Source organism: Etheostoma cragini, chromosome 8 (assembly GCF_013103735.1).
Source record: "Etheostoma cragini isolate CJK2018 chromosome 8, CSU_Ecrag_1.0, whole genome shotgun sequence".
NCBI lineage: Eukaryota > Metazoa > Chordata > Actinopteri > Perciformes > Percidae > Etheostoma > Etheostoma cragini.
The window spans coordinates 25,862,267-25,886,933 of NC_048414.1; the positions used below are offsets into that span (position 1 = coordinate 25,862,267).

The window sequence follows — 24,667 nt, forward strand, 5'->3', positions numbered from 1 at the left end:
TTACTTTAAAAAGGGAAATATAGAGATGTGAGTGCAAAAAAAAGCTAAAGAGTGATTTAGTGGAGCCTGAGAGCGGTTTCCTGTGCTGTGGGATGGCTGCTTCCAAGCTAACTGCAGGACATTGTCCAGACCAGAGCAAGCTGAGGCTCTGCATAAGCACTGGCCTGAAGGCTGACTTCCTCTGGGATAACCTATAACATTCCTCCTGCTGGCTAAGAGCAGCACAGAAATGTGTGTGTGTGTGTATTAGGGAGAGGTGTTAAAGTTGGGTCTGAGGTTAAGTCCTGCAGGAACCATATGTAGACTCGCCTCTGCTCTTCCCTCACAATGTTTGCTTGCATAGACAGACAGCACTCATCAACACAACAGGTGAAACTCTGCACTCGGCAAGTGACCCAGCCCTGAACTAGTCTTTAGCCCTGACACAACATCTGCTTCAAGAGCAAAAAAAATGCATTTCTGCAAATGAGTAACTGACACAAACATTCCCACCAGATGAAACTCTCCCTGAGACTCTGCAAAAACAGGAAGCAAACTACATTTGATAAAGGCAATGCCAAACAACACGCTGACATGAAAAACATCCAAGAGCACTGTCGCTTATCAAAGAAACCAGGGAGATGCCAAATGAAAAAACTGTTTAGCTAAAGATGAGTGGTGTACTGATGCCAGGCTACAGGACACATGCAAAGGAAGAGAAAGCCAGAAAAAGAGAAAAGTAAGTTAAGCGGTCCCAGAGCTACAGCATCACACAGACACACAAACACACACAGACACACACACACACACACACATCATTTCTAAGGGTGAGAATCTCTGGGCCATGCGTGATTTAAAAAAATATATAAATCTGAGTTTGTTAGATTTTGACAGATACAGTATTTGTCACAAGTTTTAATGAAAAGTTTTGTCTACTGGGGTTTTTATTTTGTAGTCATGTCTGGAGTCAATAACTTTTAAATAAAAATCCACACTTTTTCTTTTTAATCGATTATTGACTTATCAGAATTGAGAATCAAATTGTTCTCGACAGAATCGCGAGGAATCTAAGAATCGATTTCCCCCCCACCCCTAACACTTTCTGCATTATGTAACAGCATAGTGTAACATTGGATATACATATGTGAAGACAGGACATTTCTTCTTTGTGTTAACCAATCGGACTCCCCAACTGTAAGATGTTTAACCTAATTCAGCATCAGTACATGCACAGGTCTTATAAATATTTAGTATGTCAAACAATAGAAATAGAAAAGCAGCATTGTACATTAACAGGAAGTCCATTTTTTTTTTATGAAAGGCTGAAGGTCAAACACCGGAATGACCCAGGATTCATTATAAAAAAGAATAATTGTGCCACACAGTGGAGTTACAGAAGTCCGGGGAGTCATCGATGTACACAAGATTTCTACTAAATCCAACTGCAGGCCTGCAGTGAAAAGAGGACAGAACGAGAAAACAAGGGACGGGGGGCTGACACAGGCTGTGACGACAAAATAACCTCTGGGAGTGGCTTACCCCACATAATGGCAGGAAAGTCTCTCAATGTCATCATTTCCCCCTCAGCCAGGGCAGGAACCGGGTCAGACAGACTCCCAGAAAGATAGTCGGGCCCCAGGGGGGCAAAAACACAGGTAAGAAAGAGGAAACTGATGTCCAGCAGAAGCAGAGAGGGAGATGAGTGAAAACTCAGCTCCTATCAATGTGTGTTTATGTGTGTGTTTGGTCCATTCATGCAGTCTAAATCCAGGAGTCGCTGAGTCAACGTCAACATGCTAGCGCTCTCTCATACCGTAGCAGGATGCTGACATTGAATTACCACTTCAGTATGCAGGGTGTTGTTACAGGAGCCCTTATAAGCATCAGAGGCAAAATGGCAGGAGCACCTAACTGATAACATCTTTCATTATTGAAATTGCACTGCAAGTCCAATCCAAAATGGAAAGTTCCGGTCTGAAATGTAAAAAGCATGCAGGGTGTCAAAGCCTAATTGATAATTCCAGCCGAGTCAGAATGTGCTGCAGATAGTAATCTCTGCAAGCGCAGGATGTTCTACAACTTTTTTTCTATCCTCACAGACAATGAGGGGAAGTCCCTTAACCAGACACTTAATTCTGGATAAAGGCCGTCTATTTAAGATGATCCCAGCAGTGGCTTTGGCAGTATAAATAATTCAATGATTCCTCTGCTCACCATCTGCATGTCCCTTCTTGAACAAACTTTGTGTGTTCTGCAAACAACCATAAACCTGAAACGTAAATGGACAAGGTAGACAGTACTGAATGCCGCTACAAAGGACTGCCACTGTAGGCTGGACACAGTCTGTGTGTTTATATACACAGTTCTAAACGTATACATGAGCGAAAAAGACCGGGAAGAATGGCGGGAGTAGCTCTACCTCCGGTACAGTAGGTGGAGCCCCAATTCAGGTGTATACATGCACAAATACCCTGGTCCCTAAAGGATTAAAGGTGGTGCCACGCGTTTTTTAGGCCAAAACATTTTGATGTCACATACATTAAACTTCTCTCACTATCTGCTAGCTGCCTGTCCACAGAACACACTGTAAAAAAACATATCTCTCACTTTCCACTAGCTACCTGTCCACTGAATAACACTGTCAAAAACATATCTCTCGCTATCCGCTAGCTACCTGTCCACTGAATAACACTGTCAAAAACATATCTCTCGCTATCCGCTAGCTACCTGTCCACTGAATAACACTGTAAAAAACATATCTCTCACTGTCTGCTAGCTGCCTGTCCACGGAACACACTGTAAAAAACACATCTTTCACCATCCGCTAGCTACCTGTCTACTGAATAACACTGTCAAAAACATATCTCTCGCTATCTTCTAGCTACCTGTCCACTGAATAACACTGTCAAAAACATATCTCTCGCTATCTGCTAGCTACCTGTCCACTGAATAACACTGTCAAAAACATATCTCTCACTGTCTGCTAGCTGCCTGTCCACGGAACACACTGTAAAAAACACATCTTTCACTATCAGCTAGCTACCTGTCCACTGAACACACTAAAAAAAAAGTGGTCTCTGAACCATAAACCATAACAAACAGTGTTTCTGCCTACAACCGACAAGGACTTGGTTAAGCCATCACAGCAGCAGGGTTAGCATGTAGGCTACTTCCACAATGGGCGTTAATGACTCAACCAACTCCTTTTTAGCTTTTTAGCCGGGGTTCACGCTTCATGCTACTTTATGTGGGTCTGTTGTTTTGTTTTCTAACAGGAAGAAAAAAGGAAGACACTAGTGCAATTGAACTTTTTTGTTACTGTCAACAAACCCATCGATGTATCTGCTACAATGACTAGCGGTCCCCGTCTTTTCTGCTGCAGCGTTGCCTCACATCCTGGGTTGCTTTAAGCTCCAACTGTTTTCAAAAAGCCATTATCACCAGCTCACACAGTTATGTTGCTGCTTTGACCAACATCATACATCACGTAAAATAGCATGTGTTCTGTAGAGTTTCCAGAGTCAACTTTCTAACACCTTATTATCAAGTTAAACTTTGCTGTTTTTTCCTTATATTGCGGCAAATTACCTCTGGCAGTAATGAAGAGAAAAACAAAAACTTATAGCAGAAACACACAAAAGTCGTTTCTGAAGCTAAAGAACAATATTTGTTGTAATGTGTTCTGTGCATGTGTCCAACAATGCACAGAACATTAACCGGTACACTCCTACAGCTGTTAGTGTGTCAGAGGCTCCAGGACAGTGAACTGAGAGTGCGTTACCTGCTCGTCGGTCGATGGTTAATGATCAGTTATTTTAATTTCATTGTGCTTTCTTTTGGAAGGCTGGCTGCCAAAAAACACCACTTACTAGTTAATGAATTAGTCTGAGGTAAACAACGGTTATCAGTAAACAGAGGTGATGTGGTGGCTGGCGTCAGGTGTGTGTGTGTGTGTGTGTGTGTGTGTGTGTGTGTGTGTGTGTGTGTGTGTGTGTGTGTGTGTGCCCCCGCAAAGCTCCAATCTGCAGGGGAGTAGAAGAAAGTAGTTGCACCATCGCCAAAATTAAGGCTGAAAACAGAACTATTTTGGTACAAACCTTTCCTCGTCATGTGTCAGAGAGCCACATATTTAAAATGTCTTCCAGGTTCCAGTGTTTAATATTCTCTAGAAATAATAGTTTATTGATCTTTGAAAAAGTGTACCTTCCTTATTATGCTGTTATCATTATATTAGATGAAAATGGTCTCAGAACGACTATATTATTGTTTTTGCAATAAGTTCTAGGATAATGTATCCTCCAGCAAAAGTTATTATCGTGACAGACCTAATTATTAGTTAACAGGTCATTATTAACATCCCTTTCTGAGGAACTGAAGCTTTCCAAAACAAACTATACATGTCACACAAAGTGTATATTAATGCGCTCTTGACTGTTAGAATGACACTTGTCAACTTGTCTGAACATCAGCGATGTAAACCAGGTAAAAAGAATGCATCTCCACTGACAGCTACAGCCATGGCTCCCTTTTTGAAAGCAGCTTGTCTAGATTAATTATATACAGATTTAGCTGCTACTTTAGCATTTTGCAGCTCCACCAAGCTGGCCTGTCATATGAATACTGGCTTCAGGCTACAGACAGAATCACAACGCAATTTTTCACAGCACAGACAAGTCCGTCCAATGATAACAAGCTAGAGAATATGGAGAGCACAGAAGCCTTACTGTTCATATGTTGTTATGTATGTAAATACAAAAATACAGTCCAAACTATTTAAAACCCACAGGAAGGTTTTCAATGTGGTTCAGACATCTTGTATTTACTTTAGAATTATGCTCATCGACACTTGCCAAATGTTTACCCTGTGAATGACATGAGCAGACTGTACATCACGCAATGAAAACCACAGAGCGCCATAACAGAGTCCCTTCACCAGTAACATGGGCACACACAGCTGCTAGAGCCATTGACGCTTCAGACAGAGCTCAGGGGCTATTTGCAGACGGCGAGGACAAACACACGTTTTATTTTGGTTCCCACCACAAGTTCAAACAATATGCTAATGTCTGCTTTTTCCATGAGCGGCCTCCTAGTGTAATTAGGCCAAAAACTATGGCGCGTTTAACTGTGTGGAGATCCTCAAAAAGGCTCAGCGTCCAACTGTAATGCACCATGAGCACAGAGTGAGAGAGGGAGACAAACTTTCTAAAGAATCTCATTTCATTACATCTTTTTATATCTGGCTCCACAGCCAAGTTAACGCTCTATGAGATAAAGACAGGATTCAATTCAACGTTCAGTTTCTTCTTCCACTTCTTTTATACTTTTTCAGAAAGACGCAGTGACACTGTTTCAGTAGGTAAAACTAGGGCGGGGTAACAAAACAAAATACTTTTTTTTGCATCGATTGAAATCTTCCTAAGCATGAGGTATAAAAATGTACATATTACATTGCATATTTTGCTGATCTACAAAAAAGATATTGAAAATAAGTTTTTGGTTTTGGTATTGGAACTTTTTGATTGTCAATAGAGATCCTCATGTTTGCATTTCACATAATTAACACCTCATGGCTGTGAGAAAGTTTAGTGGCTTGCATACCACATAATGTCAAAAATAAAGTCTACTGCACTGCACAAAACAGTGCTGCACTGTGGCACATAAACAAAACAAAAAGCACTTATTCATAATGCTCCTCATCTACACATTAGTGTGACATAATGGGCTAAAACCGCAGCAATGACGTAGCATTGCATAAAGTGAAACAAAGCAATAGTTTTGTATAGATGAATGTCCTATGCTTGATAGGTAAAAATAGGAAAAAGAAAAAAAGAGGAGTCTGGCACTAGAATTTCAAAAGGACATAATATTTGCAACAAAGAAATTGGAGAATGATTGAAAAATAAATGACAGATACAAAAATAAAACGTCACCCCCGAGCAGCTTTTCTGTCTTCATTCCATTCAAAATGAAGATTAATATAGCTCATCAGCACAATAATCCTATCAGAACACAGACATCCCAACGTTAATTGTCATCAACATTACATTGAAATACAGCATGACTTTTGTCTAGCTGACATACTAGCTGACAAATTAAACATCTTCATTTTTTTTTAAATAAATTAGACTAAGGATAACAATTATTTATGGGCCTGGGTATTCTCAGGCCTATAAATGATCCCAGATGACATCACATTGAGCAGGGAAAGAAACTCAGACCGTAGTTATGTTTCCATCCACATGTTTTATCCGAATGAAGGGATAACGAATGAACAGTAAAATTCGATGGAATTTCAATCATATCGACTCGAAGGAAATATGTTCGGTCCCATCAAATTTACTCTTGATCAATGTATGACTTATGCAATAAACGCTGATGGAAGCGTTATTTGCCAAATAAATACTAAATTGTGATTGAGTTTCAAGTAATTTCATGGTTGCAACCCACGACAAAACAAAGAAGAAGAAGAAGATTTAGTTCATTTCTGCCCAGTATTTCCGCTATGTTTGCACACGTGATAGGTATCAACAAGACAGATGTAAGTGGACGGACGAGGAGACGAGAGACATTTTGAATTTAATTTACCAGTAACTTGCAAAAGAAATGGCCAACAAAGGTTACGACAAGCGGTGGGACGTCCTCCAGAGTGAATGGAAGGCGCTCAAACAGTGAGACATGTCTCAAAAAAGAGTTGTCTTGCAGCGGTGCCGGAGGGAAAATAAAAAGGCAAGTTGCATTTGCATCATCATAGCAATGTGTTGATATGTCGCTATCAGCTGACACATAAGAACTACAACTTGTGTAATATTGACCATGTGTTGGTGGCAATCCATTTTGCCTAGAAAAACTTTGTAAGCATAGGTTTGCTTGAATGTTGTGATCTTGTATGTGTGATTCAGATCGAAAATGAATGGAAACACCTTAAAATGTCTAAAATAAATTAGATATGCCAATTTGATCGCAAAACAGCATTTTCAAGTTTTTATTCGCTTTAAAGCCGTTGGATGGAAACACACTTTCACCAGCTTTATTGGCATGAGTTTTTTTTATTGAACTTCAGATAATTCGATTGACAAGTGAATGTAAACTTAGCTCGTGTCTCCTTACTTGTACTGCTGGTGATCCTTGGTGCTGCGAGTCTTTGCCATGAAGCGCTCGGCCAGTTTCTCCAGGTTTCTGGAGTATTCCATCTCAATCTCTGCCTTCTTCCTGAAGAAGTCCTGGAGGTCCTGCAGCAGCTGGACCCTCATCTCTGTCTGCTGGTCCAGACATTTCTGCTGCTCCACCAACTGGGCCCGAATCTCTGAGGAGACCAAGGAAGAGAACAAATCCATTAGGATGGAGACAGAACCTGAAGGCTGGGTAATGAGGTCTTTCAGGTAGAGTTTCGTTTCACAAGGAAACCCTTTTTGACCAGGCATAGGTGCAGTAGTCAAGAGCACACAGAGCCCGATGCGGGGTCAAAGGTCAAGAGTTTCATGTTTTAGTTGGGCCAACCCATGGACATCAACTGCTAGCTACAAAGATAGCTATTATCAGTTCAAATTGGAACAGTCACAGATGTTTACCTCTTAAAAACGTTTACAACATGAACATTGTGTTTGCTGGTGTACCTTAGAAAGTGCTATGAATGAGCCTTGGTCACTCCATGACGTTCTTTTTTGCCAATGTCAACGCTTTGGCCCCGCTTTGGCCCCCATTATCTGACATCTTCACGGGATTTGCTGAAACTTACAGCACTCAAGGCGTACGGTGTCCCCTGGCAGAGGCTTTTTTCCATACATCCTATCCGGAAGTTATTTAGTCACTTTACAGTAAGTCATATAACAGTATATGTTCATACGGGGCTGGGCCAATAATTCAATATGATACTTTCTCGTCTTTCAATGGAATCATATAGTGATGAAATACTTTATCGAGATATTGTGAGATACAATCACGATGATAAAAACAACCACACACTAAATCAATTTTCCCAGAAAATCTGTTGTGAAACGTTTTGAGGTAATATCCTTTGAAGAAGCATGTAAACATAGTCAGTTTATAGCTGGAAAACAAATATTTATTCTGTATTTTTTCACTTCCAACTGTACCACAGTATTGATGATAATTTATCTAAAATCTAATTTTGTGAAAGCACCATTTGTCAACCCTACAATAACATTGCAATATCCATATCCATGTATTTGGTCAAGAATATTGAGATATCTGATTTTCACCATATCGCCCAGCCCTGTGTACATATCCCTTTTACAGAGTAGCCCAATGCAGCTTGTTATCCTTAAGTTATATCTCTTCTGAATGCTTTAGTGTGAGGTTGAAAACTAGTCTCAGGTGTTTCCTTAAGGAGGAAATATCTCCCAATACACCCAGTGTTAGAGCACAGCACAGACTACTCACACTCCCACGCACACATAGGTGCCTGTGACTGAAATCCCAAGCTACTTGAAAGCTTAGGGGCGACAGCAGGTCTCACTTAAACAAGTAGTATGTGCAGGTAAATTACCCTCTGAGGTCCTTTTGAAGAAATCAGCCCTGTCAGAGTGCCCCTCATTTAAATTCACATGCTCAACATGACATCTGAGCTGGGATCTAAAACACACACACACACACACACACACACACACACACACACACACACACACACACACACAAATTGTTTCCTCTGAGTGTCCTCTCTGGCTGGAGCTATGTATAATGGATTTCTACTAATGGGTGGCAGCCTGGGCCAGACATCTTCAGCAAAGGATACGGATTAATGAGGTGATTTAGAGCCACGCGGAAGCCAATACAGGAGGGCACAGGAAAATCCCACATATAAGAGGCAAGAGGCAAAAGAAACACCAAGACTGCAACATGCCTTCACACATTGTTTGAGTGACTCACTGGACTAGGTGCGAGGTCTTACTAGCACACTGACAAAACATGGAAAATAAGTGGTAAGATCAGCTAAACAAGACGAGGATAACTGTTTCAGGGCAAAGATGAATGTGCATCATATAGTCCCCACTTTCAGCTGATGTTGTAATGATAATGAAAACACTCATTTGTAAAGATCAAGTACTCAACTTAGGGTATTGCAACCTTTGAGAAAGGTTCAAACCCCAACGAAGTGGTCTGAAATATGCATATGTTTTATTAGGCATTGATCACTTTTTAAAGACAAAAACTAGCAGGAATATTACCACTGCTTTAAATGTTATTTAACACAATTACTCGGATGGCTTCAGAGAAATGATCATAACACTGTATTTAAAGGAGGTATGCGCTACCAACTTTCTAAAAGTTACAGTTTATCACTTTTGCTACTTTTTGTCATTGTTCAGAAACGGTCCTGTTGAGTGTCCGTCAGTCTCTGGCAGGGAGCTTTGACTGGCCACATAAAAACATTTGGTCGTTTTTGTAGCTAATGGACTGTAATTTGTGGACTGACTATTGTTCTTCCTTTGATGTGTTCCTGATCTATCGGTATCAATAATGGCAGATAACGAAAAAATTAATTTGAATTTTTTTCAGAAGTCTTTTTTATGTTAATTCATCAGAATCATTCATACTGACAAATACATTTTTTTTAAATTTTTTTTTTAAATATATATCGTTTTTTTGAATAACCACATTTTTTTTATCATATCTGCCTTAAAAATCCTTTATCGGTCGGGCTCTAATTGCCAACTAATTTTATAATTGATCAGTCGGTTTGAGTAAAAAATTCTTTGAGTTCAGAGTCTTAAATGTGAATATTTTCTAGTTTCTTCTCTCCTCTGTGACAGTAAACTAAATATCTTTAAGTTGCGGACAAAAGACGACATTTGTGGACGTCGTCTTGGGCTTTTTTGGGAAACACTGATCCACATCTTCACAATTTTTTGACATTTTATAGACCAAATAACTAATCGGTTATTCGAAAAACTATTCAACAGATTATTCGAGTATGAAAATAACAGTTACTTGCAGCCCTAGAAAGATTCCTTACAGCCTTCATGGGATAATAAATCAATAACAATGAGGCCATGCGTCCTTAATGCAGTAATCAAATTACCTAAAGGCTGCGCTCCATTCATCGGCCTTAAATCTTCACACAATCTTGATAAATTAACAATTCCTGCCAAGAATATTCGAAAAAAAACAACAGTTTTTGCATTTTCAAGTAGCAGGTCCTTCCTTCTGGCACTCACAAGGTAATAAACCACAAGTGTGACGTTTAGGCAATACTAAATCTCAATGAATGCTTATCACATCACTCACCTTGACTACAATCAAGAACTCAAAATTTCCCACATCAAGAACACCAAGCCATTGACAAAAAACTGGGAGACCACATGAGCATTAAGAAGGAGGTTGGTTTTAAATGTGACTGCAGTAAAGTCCACCAGGGCTTTTTGATGAATGGCTAAACCCTGCAATTGCTTCATTCTCCAGAGGATGTGGGGATTAAAACAAAGTTGCCATGGCACTGACACAAAGAAGCGTACTGAATCATTTAACACAATACCATTCATGACTGCACACGGAAACTCATTTTCTGAGTCAAAGAATGGCCATTGAATTAGTAGTACTAAGTTGAAGTATGAAGAAGTGAAGCGTGATTCTGATTTATGCTTCTGTGTTAAGTCTACGCTGTGGCTACATACTCAGGTACGTGGAGACGTGGACCCTACTGCAAGGCTAATCGTTGCCACTCTCACAATCACTCTACCATACACACACAAACACAAACACACACACACACAAACATGCCGGCCGTGCTGAGATCGACTCACACACCAACGCAAGTATGAACTTTATGCTACTTACGTTGGCTACGGCCAAAGCTCTGCGTGGAGCCTCTGCAGGAGGCATAAATCATGTTTTAATGTTACAAGACAACCACCTATCAGAGAAAATTACAGGTTTGGCAAAAAAACCTTAGAATGGGCTATGAAAACAAATTTTTTAGTTTAAGAAAAATCAGCTGTGATAAGCTGACAACATAGTTAAAACAGGGCCATTTCTACAACAGCGTGGATACAAATATCTCTGTAGCTGCTGATTTTAAGTTTCAATACAGTCAATCACAATCTTTGCCCACCCAACGTCAACAATCTGTCCTGGAAATGTGTGTCACGCAAGCTGATTGGTTGATCAAACTCTAAAACAGAGAAGAAAATAAGTAAATAAATGTTATACTATGCCCAACCACTGTAACGCAGAATCTTTCTCAAGTTAGAGCTTACTGTCATAGCGAGTGTTGCTCTACTATTACATGGTGCATTCCTGTCGTTCTGAGGTCATCTGTATGGTAAACATGTGTGGAGGCCTCTGTGCCGAGGGATTTCGGTGTGGGGAGAGTGTGTAGAGGGGGACATCAAAGCCCTTTTTGATCCCTTTCAAACTGGGAAGGTGAGGGGGAATGAGAGCACCTATGCACTGTGTTGAGAAAGGACACTACACGATACAGAAAGAAACAGGGCAAAAAAATAATAACTGACACTGTCACTCCATCAAACAACCTGGCCAAGCTCCACAGGTTTTTAGAACCATATTCAGGTACATGTTGACATGAGTGGGTAGTAGCTTGAAGTATTGAAGCAGGGCCTTTTAAGTTGTCAGCAACAATTCCAGCTGACTGATAGACATCCAGTCAATGTGGCCCAGAGTGCACATGATATGGACAATGGGAGAGCGCCGTTTGCCTCTTTGTGGTGATCAGTTTGGACCTGTGCCCTTTTGTCTCTGAATCTGGATGTTATCCAATTGCTCCTTTGGAGGCCACATTGCATACTTGCCATAACCCCATTCATGGCAACAAACATGTCCAAAGTTGCAGTTCAGAATGGTTTCTGATTTGCCAGACAGGCCTGTTCTATTGTCAAAGAAACTGCATTGTAAGCGGGATGGGAACTGGCCCACATTGTTGACCTCCAGAGAGAAAAACTGGGCTTCAGTTAAAACAACTCACCCACTGTCAGAGGGCTACAGAGATGTAATAATAATATGTTTTTTCTTTCTCTCTTGAACTTAACAATTTGGTCTCTCCTGATACTCCCAATTAACCTTGCTATGAATTCATTTGTCTAAAAGCATCTGTTACTTTTGCTGAGTGCAGAAATGTAGTCCTTAATGCTACCATTAAAGACAGACAGACAAACTCTAAGAGTGTCTACAGTTTCTCCTTGTTGATTAAAGTCTCCACCAAGCTATCTGGGACATGCCGTACCACATCAGTCCCATGGCTGCATTTCTACACAGAAGTACTGAGTGGCTCATCAGCAGCACCTGAAATAGCAGCTGAAGCGTGGGGAGGGACAATACAGGTTGGGGGGGGGGGGGTGCCAGCCCCACCATCTGCTTCAGATCTTGGGTTTGGGACTGGGGGAGTTGTGGTGCCTCTTCTGGAGGCCGGATACAAGACTGGGTAAATGCCATCAGATGTAATTACCAAATGGCCGATCCGTTTTTAATGGAGCACAAGCTTTCAACTACAGTTGGAGTGGACCATATGCCAGAAGGATCTGAGTATCTACAGTACATCTTCTTCAGCAAGGCTCTACTGGCATACTTAATTACAGTAGGTCAATCATTCATGTTCTTCCTTTAAAAATGCATGCCATGTAGCAAAAAAATTATATAAATAATATCCATCCACTCATTTGCAATCCTGCTTGTCGAGAATGCCCTCTTGTTGTAAGTACATTATTGTGCCAGCACAAAATACAGTAAGATTTGGGCTTTTGAATATACCATAATGTTTAGATTAGATATTTAAAAAAAGGAGAAACATGCAGGAATGATTGTAGATAGGAATGTGGGAGATATTAAGTTGGGCTCAGGCCTGTGGCCGCACATGGCGCACACCTGTACCAGTGAAGCTACCAGCACAATCCTTGCAGTCACAGTGTTCAAGAGCTTCCCACTGATAAAAACTGGCGAGGCTCATTCCTAAGCATTCCCAGATGTAAAATACACTACTGTAAGCACTCCGAGCCCCCATCCACCTCTCATCTTCTCTTGTCACCTGAAGCTCTATCTGCCTTCTCGCTCCACTCTGTTAACGAGAGACAGATGGATGTGTACTATAGACCTGTGGGGTGACTGACTCTTTACCAGCACCGTTCCACTAGGCTGACATGTTGTGTTTTATCGCAGACGCATGGCATGCCAGCCCCTGGACCAGATGGGGGGGGGGGGGGGGGGGGGGGGGGGGGGGGGACACTTGAGGTGCAGCTAGAACAAGCATTACTGCTGGACGGTATACCGGTCTATGCTGTATACCGGCATTAATGTCATTTTCTGAACTTACCAAACTGTATCTGTTCTATTATTTGCATTTACCCACTTAGTCATTATAGCCACATTACTGATGATTAAATGTCATTGTGTGAATATTTTGTGAAAGAAACCTTAGTCAACACTAAAATATTGTTGTGGTTTCAATATCAAGGTATTTGGTCAAAAACATTGTGATATTTGATAATCACTAAGTGATGTGTGTGACTTAAGCGCAGCCCTAAGTCACACACAATACACTTGTGAAAAAAATTGCGCGATGAGTAAAGCAATAGAAATCGCACGGTATCCTAGTGAAGGACGTGTAATGACTCCATTGCATTGGAGGGACCAGTAAGAAATTCATGATGTGCTTGGTATGTCAGACATTGTTGGACCTTGCCACACCCTCTGCCTTGTGGTTTTTGTTTGAGATTACATCACTAATAAGATTGAATTACCAATTTTAAGGTCTCCTTCTATTTACCAACATGTGGTACACCTGCTCTGTCTATGATGAAACATATAAAGCACTGAAAAGGTGACGACCCCGTTTTTATTTTAAATAAAGTTGTCAGGGATCCAGTTAGGACTTGAGGAATACCCAAGTCTGTCTGAAGTTAACCCAGACTTGCCAACCAAGTTTAACTGATTCTCTCCAATCACATAAAGTGCAGCCAAACTACACACAGCATAATGCCAGCTTTACTAAAGCATTTTATCTCAAAATATTACAGAACTGGCAATGTGGTCCCCATTACAACATCTGACTGACATGTTAGCAGTTTCCAAAACCACAGAGTGAGCTCCAATGGACTGTAGGCTACTGTGATCCAGAGAATAAATCAGAGTGGAAAAGATCCTGGCCCAAAAGCCTTTGCTTCTTGCAAACTCTGTGAGCTTAACCAACGTCCTTTGGGATTTTCTTTGGGATATTTTATGATCCAACAGGAGTGTGATGCTACTCATGTGAAGTGACTTGCATGAGGTGTGTTTTACAGCGGCCTATCTGCAATGGCAGCTTTGTTTGTTGGTCACTGCCGCCACATCCATCCTCCTGAGGCTAGGAAGACGATGAGCTGCTATTAGCTCGCCTAAATTAGGATTTCCTTCGCCATGGACGCGCACACGTAAGCGCTGCTTCTCTCAACAATTCCAACACACACACACACAGGAAATGCAGTAGTGGCGGTGATTTGAGTTCTCGTGTTTTCTCTTGGGCCCAGGAGTATTGTGGGCGGCGGACCCAAAGAGCTCAGGTTCCTTCCTGCGCTCTGGTTTTTATAGTCTGATTCAGAAACAGCTCAGCCACGGTGGCTAACTGCGCTTACTGTTCAAACACAATACACACCAGCAGTCAAAAACCAGATGTTAGACTACACAATTCTGACTGGGCAAAATAAACACTTAAAACAATGTCTGTTTCACTCACTGAGGGAATATTTTAATGTGTAATTTCAATAAGGGAAATGTAATTATCTCTGAAATTTGGATTCAGCTCTGCCAAATGGCAAATAAGCCAAAAAGCCACGGTTGCTAAGGCAACACCCCCACATACGAGAGGCCTGCAGCGACCAGGAGAGAGATCAATCACCGCTGACATTACGGTGGCCTGTGAGGACCATCGTTTTGATCCAAACAAAATAGAGTGAGGAGCTGAATGCTGGGAGAAGTAAGCACACTTTAGAGGCAGAACTGTTTGTTCAGCTGCTGGCTAACATCTAGACATTCTGTTTGATCTGGACACCAGTCTGGTGTGTGTTGGGTCCGTCAGATGGACGTGCCGAGATTTGTGTGCTGGTGTTAGTCCGTTTGAGTGTGTGTATGTTTGCCTGTGATGTGTACTGTACATGCATGTAAATGTATTTACGCTATTACAAGAATACTGTGAGCTTGCATGGTCGCTCTTAAAAGACTGTAGCTTGCTCCTTCCCTAAGAGCAGAAACAGCAGTCATGTTTGGTTGCACAGGAGTAACAATGGATTGCAATGGTGACCCAAAGTCAATCCAAAAGTGTCAACTCATCTCAAAATGGTGTTTGTTCCCCCCAAAAAGCAGCACAGTGAAATTTACCCACGCCTTTCCAAAATATGTGGTCCAAGAAGCTTGGTGATAAAGGGTCTGCTCACGTGGCAAGTTGCTAAACTACTGTAGTTAGCTGGCAAGCTAACTGCTAACTCTGAAATGGGCCGTTTAGTCTCGCATGGGTTTTTTCTTCTCCGTTCTCTGAGCTAACGAGCATGTTAGCTTGGTCCCTAACTGTAAGCAAACCTTTCCTCTTTTGTGGAGAAGTGTATACGCCAACAGATTAGGCGCAACGCTGTCGATTTTGTCAAATTTGTGTGTAAAAGGTCACCGTTGTTGAATTTAAGATCAAAGATTTGTGCACATACATCTTTGCCCGCACAAACACATTCACTGATTTGCAGGAATTCGTAAAATGTTGTCTTTTTCAATATTGGTGGGACAAGGCGTTTAAGATGCTGTTTTGTTTTCTACGGACAATTTGCTTCATTCTTTCTTTTTTGCTGTAACTCTGGGTCACTAATGGAATTCTTTTGCTGTGAATCGAAGCTGACAGATGCTGTCCTCTGCGAAAGAAGCAAGCAACAAACGCTCCAGAGCCTTCAGGGAATTTGACACAGAAATATGAGACAAAATGATTAACGCTGCTTCACTTTAACACTGAGGATACAAATGCGGACGAGTAATGCTGAGGACAGGAAGAGGTTACATCTGTGGGGCTTAACATCAGAGAAAAGAGAATCTGTGAGAAAATACATTGCTCTCTTTCACTCTCTTGGCCATGCCTCACCCACTTTTCTCATTCATCTCTAAACCATGCCCAGCTGCTCTGTCTACTGGCCTAAAGTGAACAGTGCGGGTGTTTGTGTGTATAAAAAAAAAAAAAAAAAAAAAAAAAGAGAGACAGATAATGTGTATACTGAACACCAGTCCTGGCAAAGGCCCTTTTGTTTTAAAGGCCAGTGCATGCACTGAGGTTTACAAAGCGACACTGGACATGCAGTGTTTACACCTCATTTTTCCAAATGAAAAATCACACCTCGTCTTGTATTTGGCCTGCCTTTGTCCTTTTGTTTGGGGATATTAGTGATGAGAGAGATAAAGCAGCTACAGCTCAGATGTCAAGGCAGCCAGTCCGCCTCCCATTCTTAACAAAGCTAACCTCAGGCAAAAGACTTGGCTGGGCAGGCCTACAGCTCTTACAGTTGGGAAGTTTGTTTTGGGTAACTACTACACTATGCTATGAAAATTCTGCGGTGGGACAGCTGAAGAGATAAATGCCTCTAAAGAGGGTGTCACACAAGAAACATCTGGAACGGAGGCACACAGGCTTTCATCTATAGGACTATTTACTTCCCCTCACAGTAAACAAATGGAAACTGAAAAAGGCTGGCACAGACTTGAATAACACAAACTCTGAAAGATGAACCTAAAGAATGGCAGAGCCATTATGTGGCCTGCGGTGGTAAGCGTTTGAAGGTGGAGTTGTTTCCATGAGACTGTTGATATATTCCATCTTTATAGGCCCCAAGGAAGAAGGAAGGTAAGAAACAGACGGAGAGAGCAAATAAATGAATAGTCACACAATGTGGCTTCTCACCCACACACCCACACACCTGCATACACTCTCAACACGCACACATACAACAGGTAAGGAGGTAGTGTGTGCAGCTGTGTGGGGGTCGACTGCATTACATTGCAGGTAAGCACACCAGACTTCTGAGACATTTCCAGTGCGGGAGATGAATATATTTGCCAACTTTGTCTCTGCCAACAAGCTCCCTGCCCTCCGTTCCTGACTCCGCCGTATATCTCCTGCCCTCTGCTCTCCACCCGTCTCCCTCCACTGCACACTGGACAGTTTGGTCCCAGGTCAAGTCTGTTGACGGCCTCTGATGGCACTCAGAGCTGCCATGGTCTGCCTTCATTCTGCTGCTAAGTTATTTCTGTCTATTGTATGCTGGTGTTTCTATTACAGTGCATTTAGCTCTGATTACATTGGATCCAATACCCCAAATTGAAATTAACAAGAGAAGGGAAAACCCGAAAATCCCCACCTCTAAGAAGTTGAAAGCATTTTTGTATGATTTTTTTTCTTGGACAATAAATCTATTGCTAAACAGTTAAAGTAATTTTGATAAAAAAGTAAACGATTTATAAACTCGTCATTTTTAATTAAAATCTTAACTGGTTAATTCCAATTTAACCAAAAAACAAAACAATATATTTTAACATAGAACAATATAAAGCAAAGAGACTGAATCTGGGTAGGTTTATGCTCGGATGCATCCCTGATTGTTTGACTGTTCGTCTTCTGGATGTCAGCCTGTTTGCCTCTCGTCCATCCACCTGTCTGTCTCTATCCAGACTATCTACATACTTGCCTTCCTATGCCTCGCTCTGTCTCTCTGTCCAGCTGTCTGTCAGCCCCCGTTGTGTTTATGCATCCGCCTTTCTTCACAGTATGTACACCTCTATTTTGAAAGCTTGTTTCTTTTGTCTATCTTCCCACAAAGCAGCGTGGAGACACCAGAGCTGGGCGGGGACACCAGGACCCATGGCCCCGAGCCAGCTGGAGACACTGTGAACTTGGGTTGACATCGTGTTCCCCCGCTCGGGACACGGTGGCACCGACGGAGGAAAGTATAAGGGGGAGAGGAGATGACTGTACACAGCTACAGCTAAGGTGTCACTGACAAAGAATGCTCAATGATATTTAAGTAACCTCTTAATAAATAAATACATTTCCTTTTTGTTGCCATACACTGGACAACACTTCTGGATTCAGGTATAACCATGCTTTTCTCCAGCAGAGTTATGTGTGTGAGTTGGGTGTGTGTATATCAAACTTCCTATGACCTAGTAAAAACCAAATCCTATCATTCAAAGCCACTGAACTTCCTTCAGTTACAAATTCAATGTTTTGTCTGAGCGTCATGCAGCCAATCCATCTAATATTGCTGAAAATCAAAGCACAAAAAATATAACAATCGATGGAGGATGTGATGCAAGATACTAACAAGCTACGGTATTACTGTTGAATGCTTGCTAACATCCGGGTTAGACATCCCGCTGGCTTAGAAACTTAGAGACAGGACTCCCAGTCCAACGGAGATCTCTGTTAAAGCCTTCCTGGCCCCCTTATTACACACTCCGTCTCCATAAACACCTTCCTTGATGTGTCCCTTCAGACTCTTTCAGAAACACTGAGATAGTGGATGCCTCTCTACATATAACCACAGCAGAGAAAAGAGAAAGATACCTGGGGGACTATCTTCCTTTCTCCTTCTTCTCACGCTCAAATATTTCATCTTGCAACTTAATGAAAACAAATACCAGCAAGACTATCCCATGATTAGCTCAATCCTTCTTTTAATGACTCCAAGAAAAGATCAGTAGATGAAGGGAGGCTGTGAACTTCAAAAATATTTTAATGCAGGAGCAGGTTCAAATTGCAAAAACACAAACAACACAAGACGGGAAGAAAGTAACAAGCGAGCTGATAGTTGTGTTGAGTTTTAATCAAGTTTGTCCGGCAGTCAAAAACCTCATGATTATTTGAAAGGGGTCATCTGGATGAAAACAATATTTCCAATATACACGTAGGGCTGGATGATATGGCCTAAAAAAAACAATCCCAGATTCTTTCACAAAAAAATCCAATTTAAGATTCAAACCAACTACTAATACTTAAAATTGATCTGCAGATGACAAAGATTTTGTTTTGACTCATACACACGCACGGACACACACATACCATTATGATTATTCATGCCAATTTTGTGGAAATATAAATTGGTTTGAGTGTTTTCCCTACCCTTGTTTTGGGGGTGCGGGGGCAGCCCTATATCTGATATATATGTATTCAACAGAAACAAAACAGATGCGTGAGATAAAGCTGTTTTCACACATACAGGTATTTCACTTCTCAATACTTGCTAAAAGTTTTAATCATTTAGTGGCGCAACCTTGCCCCTATTTTTCACCGGTTGCTGTGTAACGTACATTAAAGCGTCCATGTGATGCTAATTTTCAAGTTCATAATTGTATTTTGAGGTTGTTCCAGAATAGCTTTACATGGTTTCATTTTCAAAAAGCACCTTATGTTTGTTGTACTGCACATTGCTGCAGATCCACTTTTCACACTGTGTTAGGTCTCTGTTTTAGTTACAGAGGGAGACATCTCACTTCTATATTATCTTTGTTAGGAGTTGCACATGCGCAGTAGCTAGGTAAGATCCCATCAGCTAGATTACTCTTTCTCCAACTTTGGTCAGTACAAGGCAGAATAGTAAGTAAGTGAAGTTTATTTGTATAGCACGTTTCACAGATAAAAATCTGATACAATACAACAATTTACAATACAAGAATATTTAAATACATATAGAAAACATAACAAAACACCATAAAGACCCTTGACAAATTAAAAGCCTACTTGAACATCAGATTCTTCAATAGCTTTTTAAAAAGATTCAAACTCCATATTAGCTGGGCGACTTCTTCTAAACGAGGGCACACTTGTGGAATACCTGCAGAACAGGGAAATGGAAGTACTTCTTTTGGACATTGTAGTCAACTGGTGTGTGTTGAAGCACTGTTTCGCCATTGAGAACGAGCTTGCAAGCTAGCGATAGCATGTGCTATGGTTAGCCAAGTTGAAACTTGACCCCAACTTGAATGATTATATCCTATTTTGATCTTTTTTTATGTAGGTGGCTGTGATGTGGTGCTTGCTTGGACAAATATTTTCGCGACAGCAGATCTGGTAAAAGATTTGAAAATCTACAAGAATATGTTTGTGATAGCGTGACCAATCTAGTGACAGAGACGGGCCACCACGACAGCTGTTCCGTAAACACAACACACAGCCAGCGAGCATGTGTGTGTCGGAGATGGAAATAGGGACAGCCAACCTCAGACTTGCACAGCGGAGTACATTAGAGCAGACATCAGAGGGGCACACAAATACCCCAAATTTAGAGCAAAACCCCACATGGGAAACATCAGCCATTCCTTCACGACTTGTACTGTATCCACTAAACAGCAAAGGAAAGCATCATCCTCCGCTCATGTGTTTTCCTTCTCGTTACTGACCACCCCTCGCTGCACCCCTCCCCTCGACCCGCCACAAAAAAAAAACACTCCGCAGGATGTGTGGTTTCTGGGTCTTTGATAGGGTTAAGCCGGTAGACGAGCTGAAGGGGCCGAGGAGGAACAACCCTACTATTCAAGACCAGGCCTGTAATTCCAGAGGCAAGGACATGTGCTGCAAGCCCGCTGGTGAAAAAGAGGAAGCAGGAGAAAGAGAGGAGGCAGAAATTGCAAAAGGCAGATTACTAGTGAGGACTGAGGGCTTTAGTAAATTCTCTCAGAAAGTAAGGAGTTGCACAGATTGTTGTGGAGGCTGTAGACTGTATTACTCTTTCTGACAAGAGAACTCTAAGGTGACTTCTTCCATTTAAATTTTAAATGAAATGACTGAAATAAATCACTATTAGTCTATTACAGAGAAATGCCAAGGCATGTTTGATAGAGGTGGGAATCTCTGCGCACTTTGCGATTCGGTTCTGATTCAGAGGGCTACGAAGCGATGATGTGAAGTGATTATCCATGCATCAAAAATGTTTATTTCTATCCATGATTTATTTTTTCTTACTGTGATTACTTGCTACTTTTAAAACATAGTGTACGTCGAGTAAACCATAATTAAAATTAACAGATGCATTTACTTCCACTATCTTTTAGTTTAGTCGTATTGTAGTTGTATTGTATTATTTATAATTTTCTTTCGTCATTTAAATAAAAAAAAAAGTAATCTCACTGGCCATAATCTTACTGTTACTTACACTTAAATACTGGCATAATAAGAATAAAATTATTGATCAATTATGAACTCAAATTTCAAGAGACAATTGCAATGCATCAAAGAACTGATTCCCCCCCACCCCTAATATTTGAAGTCATTTTACTGTTGGTGTACAACCCCTTACAACTGTATGCAAACAGATAGAAAGTTAGCAAGAATGCAGATGTTCACATACAACAAACAATGGGGTCTTTTCTGCATTGTACGCTAAAGCTTCCATCTGTTGCTCTCTTTTAGATAAACTGTAAATCTGAGAATTGCTTTAGTTGACTTTCTTGTCCCTCTTCTCCTCATCATGCTCATCTCCCACTTTAAACGCAAGTTTTAGAAAAAAAATCCCAAATTCAATTTAAGCTATACTTTTGAATAAAAGAAATAAAAGACAGAGATAGATCCCTACGGAGACTGTCAAATCTTGTAATCAACTCCAGCCTCATTTTCAGACAAATTTAAAGAGACAAGGGCTAATTTTAACAAGGTCAAAAGTGATGGATGGAAACTCTTATCTGCAAAGGAGCAGCTGGCTGAGACAAAGCAGATCTGAAAGTTTGCACAATTATGCACACTATGTGCAAACCACGCACAGACAAACATGCCCATTCAGCCTTCTCAAAACATTTTACAAACCCCAGTGTGTCTACACACAGGCGATATTGACAACTAGAGTGATGCCTTCAAATTAGACTATATAAGTAGCACACAGGGATCCTTGTGTGGTAGACGAGTGAGTGTTAACAGTATGAGTGTGTGCGTGCGTGCGTACGTCCCATTTGTCTGCTGTCTGTATACACCCATCTGTCATCTTTTCCATTTGTCTGTCTATGTAAATGATGGGGAATTTGACCGAAAAGGATTCGCAGGTCATGACAAAAGTTCGGCAAAAACTCCCATCAGCCCAGCCATAACAACCAATAGGTATTTATCCTATTCTAAATGTTTCTGTAGTGCGGATGGGTTGACAGCATTGTACAAGTAAGGCTGAGCGATATTAGGAAAATATCTAATTCCGATTATATTGACTGATATTGCAATTGAGATATGATTAACGATATTGGAGGGAAAGATGGTTTTTGTCTCATTATTCTCATTTCGTAGAAAAATATATAAAATAAAAAAAGATTGATTTGTTTTTGCAAGGATATGCGCCAAACAAAGATTTTTTTTCTTCAGTCTGAAGGAAAGGATTTGTAGGCCGGGACGTCTCTGCAGCACCACAATACTTCATCCCTTCAGAATGGTTAGACACATATGTTGCCTTTAACAAATATCGCGCCCCACTGCGATTTGGATATTGCACCAGTCCATATCGAGATTAATTGTACAGCCCTAACAAGAAGCAGAGAGACCTCCCCCAAACTCCGCTGGGGAAAAACAGTTCATCTTTGAATCAGAATCAGAATGTGCAGTCTAATCTCTAAAAGGAAGAATAGAGTGATATAAGAGTTGTCTTTCAACTGCACTTAAATACATATACGGCCTTCATTAAAGTGTTTGAATAAATGTTATTGGGATTATAATGAAGCAAACAGTACAATCAGTATTAGTACACTGAGAGCAATAATAGACAAATCCTCAATTGTTATTGTCTATTTTTTTAACAAAAAGATTATATTTTATTGTTAGACTACATACTTAACATTGTTTTAGTATATATTTCTGGCGGTCCATTTAGTCTTTATATGTTAAGTGAGTATACTTTGATAACCGGAGTCAAATTCCTTGTTTGTTTACGCAAACCTGGCCAATAAGGCTGATTCTGATGTGTCAAAATGTACTTAATAACATTTTAACAGTGCCTCAAGGTTGGAGTCTGTCTGTCTGCTAATGCTCACATAGCTGAGTCAAACACAGCAGTCGACTTCAGAGCATCCAACCCTCTGTTTACTAGATGTTGTTAAATGTCATGGCTAAAACCTGCTGAATACAATTAAGAACACTAGCCATATTAAACCAAACATAACTATTCTGCTCTTGTGCTACTTTTATTCCCTGTCCCTTCCCTTGTTCACAACAAAGCAAGAGCAGTATTCTTAATTTTTTAGTTTCGGACGCTCCTGGTTCATTAACTGACGTGATGAACTGAAAACTATTTCTACATTTGTTCCCAGTGAGGTTACCTAACAGTCATGAGCTATGCGGTCATCTCTGTGTCCGGTGGATGACTTCACGTCAGTGGGACATGGGGATCAGAGGGAAGGCAGATCACATACCTGACGTATCTGGACAGCTGCCGTCTCATGAGGAGAATGGGAGAGCTGAAGCCGACTGAGTCAGATGAAGTCTGCATCCTACTTTCTCTGTTTAGCTGACTCCTAGGGTTGGGTACCGAAACCCGGTTCCACTATGGAACCGTTTCCTACGCAACCGGTAGGAATTGGACTGGATTACAATGCCAATTTTGATACTTCATTTCGGTTCCACTTAACGTGTCGACTGAAATATATTCCCTCTGCTGCTCCGAAACGGGAAGTAAACATATCAGACTTTCTCTGTAGTCTACGGTTAGCTAGCAACTGGAAATGTATGCTACTTTTAAAATGCTATAGTGTTGTGCAAACTGCAAAGTAGAAAAATAAACTTAAATCGAATGAAGACACATTGATTAAAACACAGCATTTTAATCATTGCTCTGCACCCCTCTTTCTCAACGGTGTGTAGCGAGACCGTAAGGGGATTGTTATTGAGTTCATAATGTCACTCCCGCAGCTTGGAGCTTGCAGCTAGGAGCTAGCAGCTATAATGATCGAGACAGGGACCAGGGTAGGGGAATTTAAACAATGTCTGAGTTGAAAACGCTTCTTGTTGTCACTTAAGGGCCTGTTCATGTTGCAAAGACATTTTAATTGCATTTTATGTCTGTTAGGAGGCACAAAGGCTCTCCAAAACTGACGTTTTAGCTCAGGGGAAGCTCATACACGTTGCTGCAGCTACTCCGTGTTGCCTGCACTGATTTGGGTTGGTTTTTTTCAATCAAAAGTACACACATATTCATGATGATCAAGATCAATGTGTGGCTGGTCACCAGCCTGGGGATCGGGGGGTTTAAGGTTAAGAGTGGCAGGTTGGGGGTTAGAGCAATGAGCTGCATGGATGGGTGAGCAAGGGTGGCTGAGCTGGGATTGGAGATTGAGGTTAGAGAATTCAGGGCAGGTGGATAGATAGTGGGGGGGCTTTGCTTAAGAGCTGGGGATTTAAGAATAATTTCACATACACAAGAGTAAAGGACCCCCCTGGCAGTGAATCCTCTTGTGTACAAAGCCAAATCTGGTTTGAACCATGATATTATGGACAAATTGATACATAACATAATATATGTTGTTTACTTTAAAAAGGCACTATAATTAGCCAAGTGGATGTTTACATTAAACTAATATACATACTGTGTATATATATATATATATATATATATATATAAATGCCGCAGAAATTTTGCCAAGAGCCAAACTTCAAAGCCCAAGCATGATCTAAAATCAAAGAGATATAATTATGCTGATATGATACAATTACAATTTTCAACCAAATATGCACATGTGCATTTTTAATGGCTGA

The 24,667-nt window shown here is 40.9% G+C and overlaps 1 protein-coding gene across 4 annotated transcripts in view; it reads right to left on the reverse strand.

Annotated features, from left to right (window-relative positions):
- srgap1a (SLIT-ROBO Rho GTPase activating protein 1a) overlaps nt 1–24,667 on the reverse strand; it is a 79,415-nt gene that overhangs the window by 41,609 nt on the left and 13,139 nt on the right. For all 4 annotated transcript variants that reach the window (XM_034878327.1, XM_034878328.1, XM_034878329.1 and 1 more), the window contains exon 2: nt 7,090–7,285. In XM_034878327.1, the coding sequence (XP_034734218.1) occupies nt 7,090–7,285 (196 nt within the window). The remainder of the gene's footprint in view (nt 1–7,089; nt 7,286–24,667) is intronic.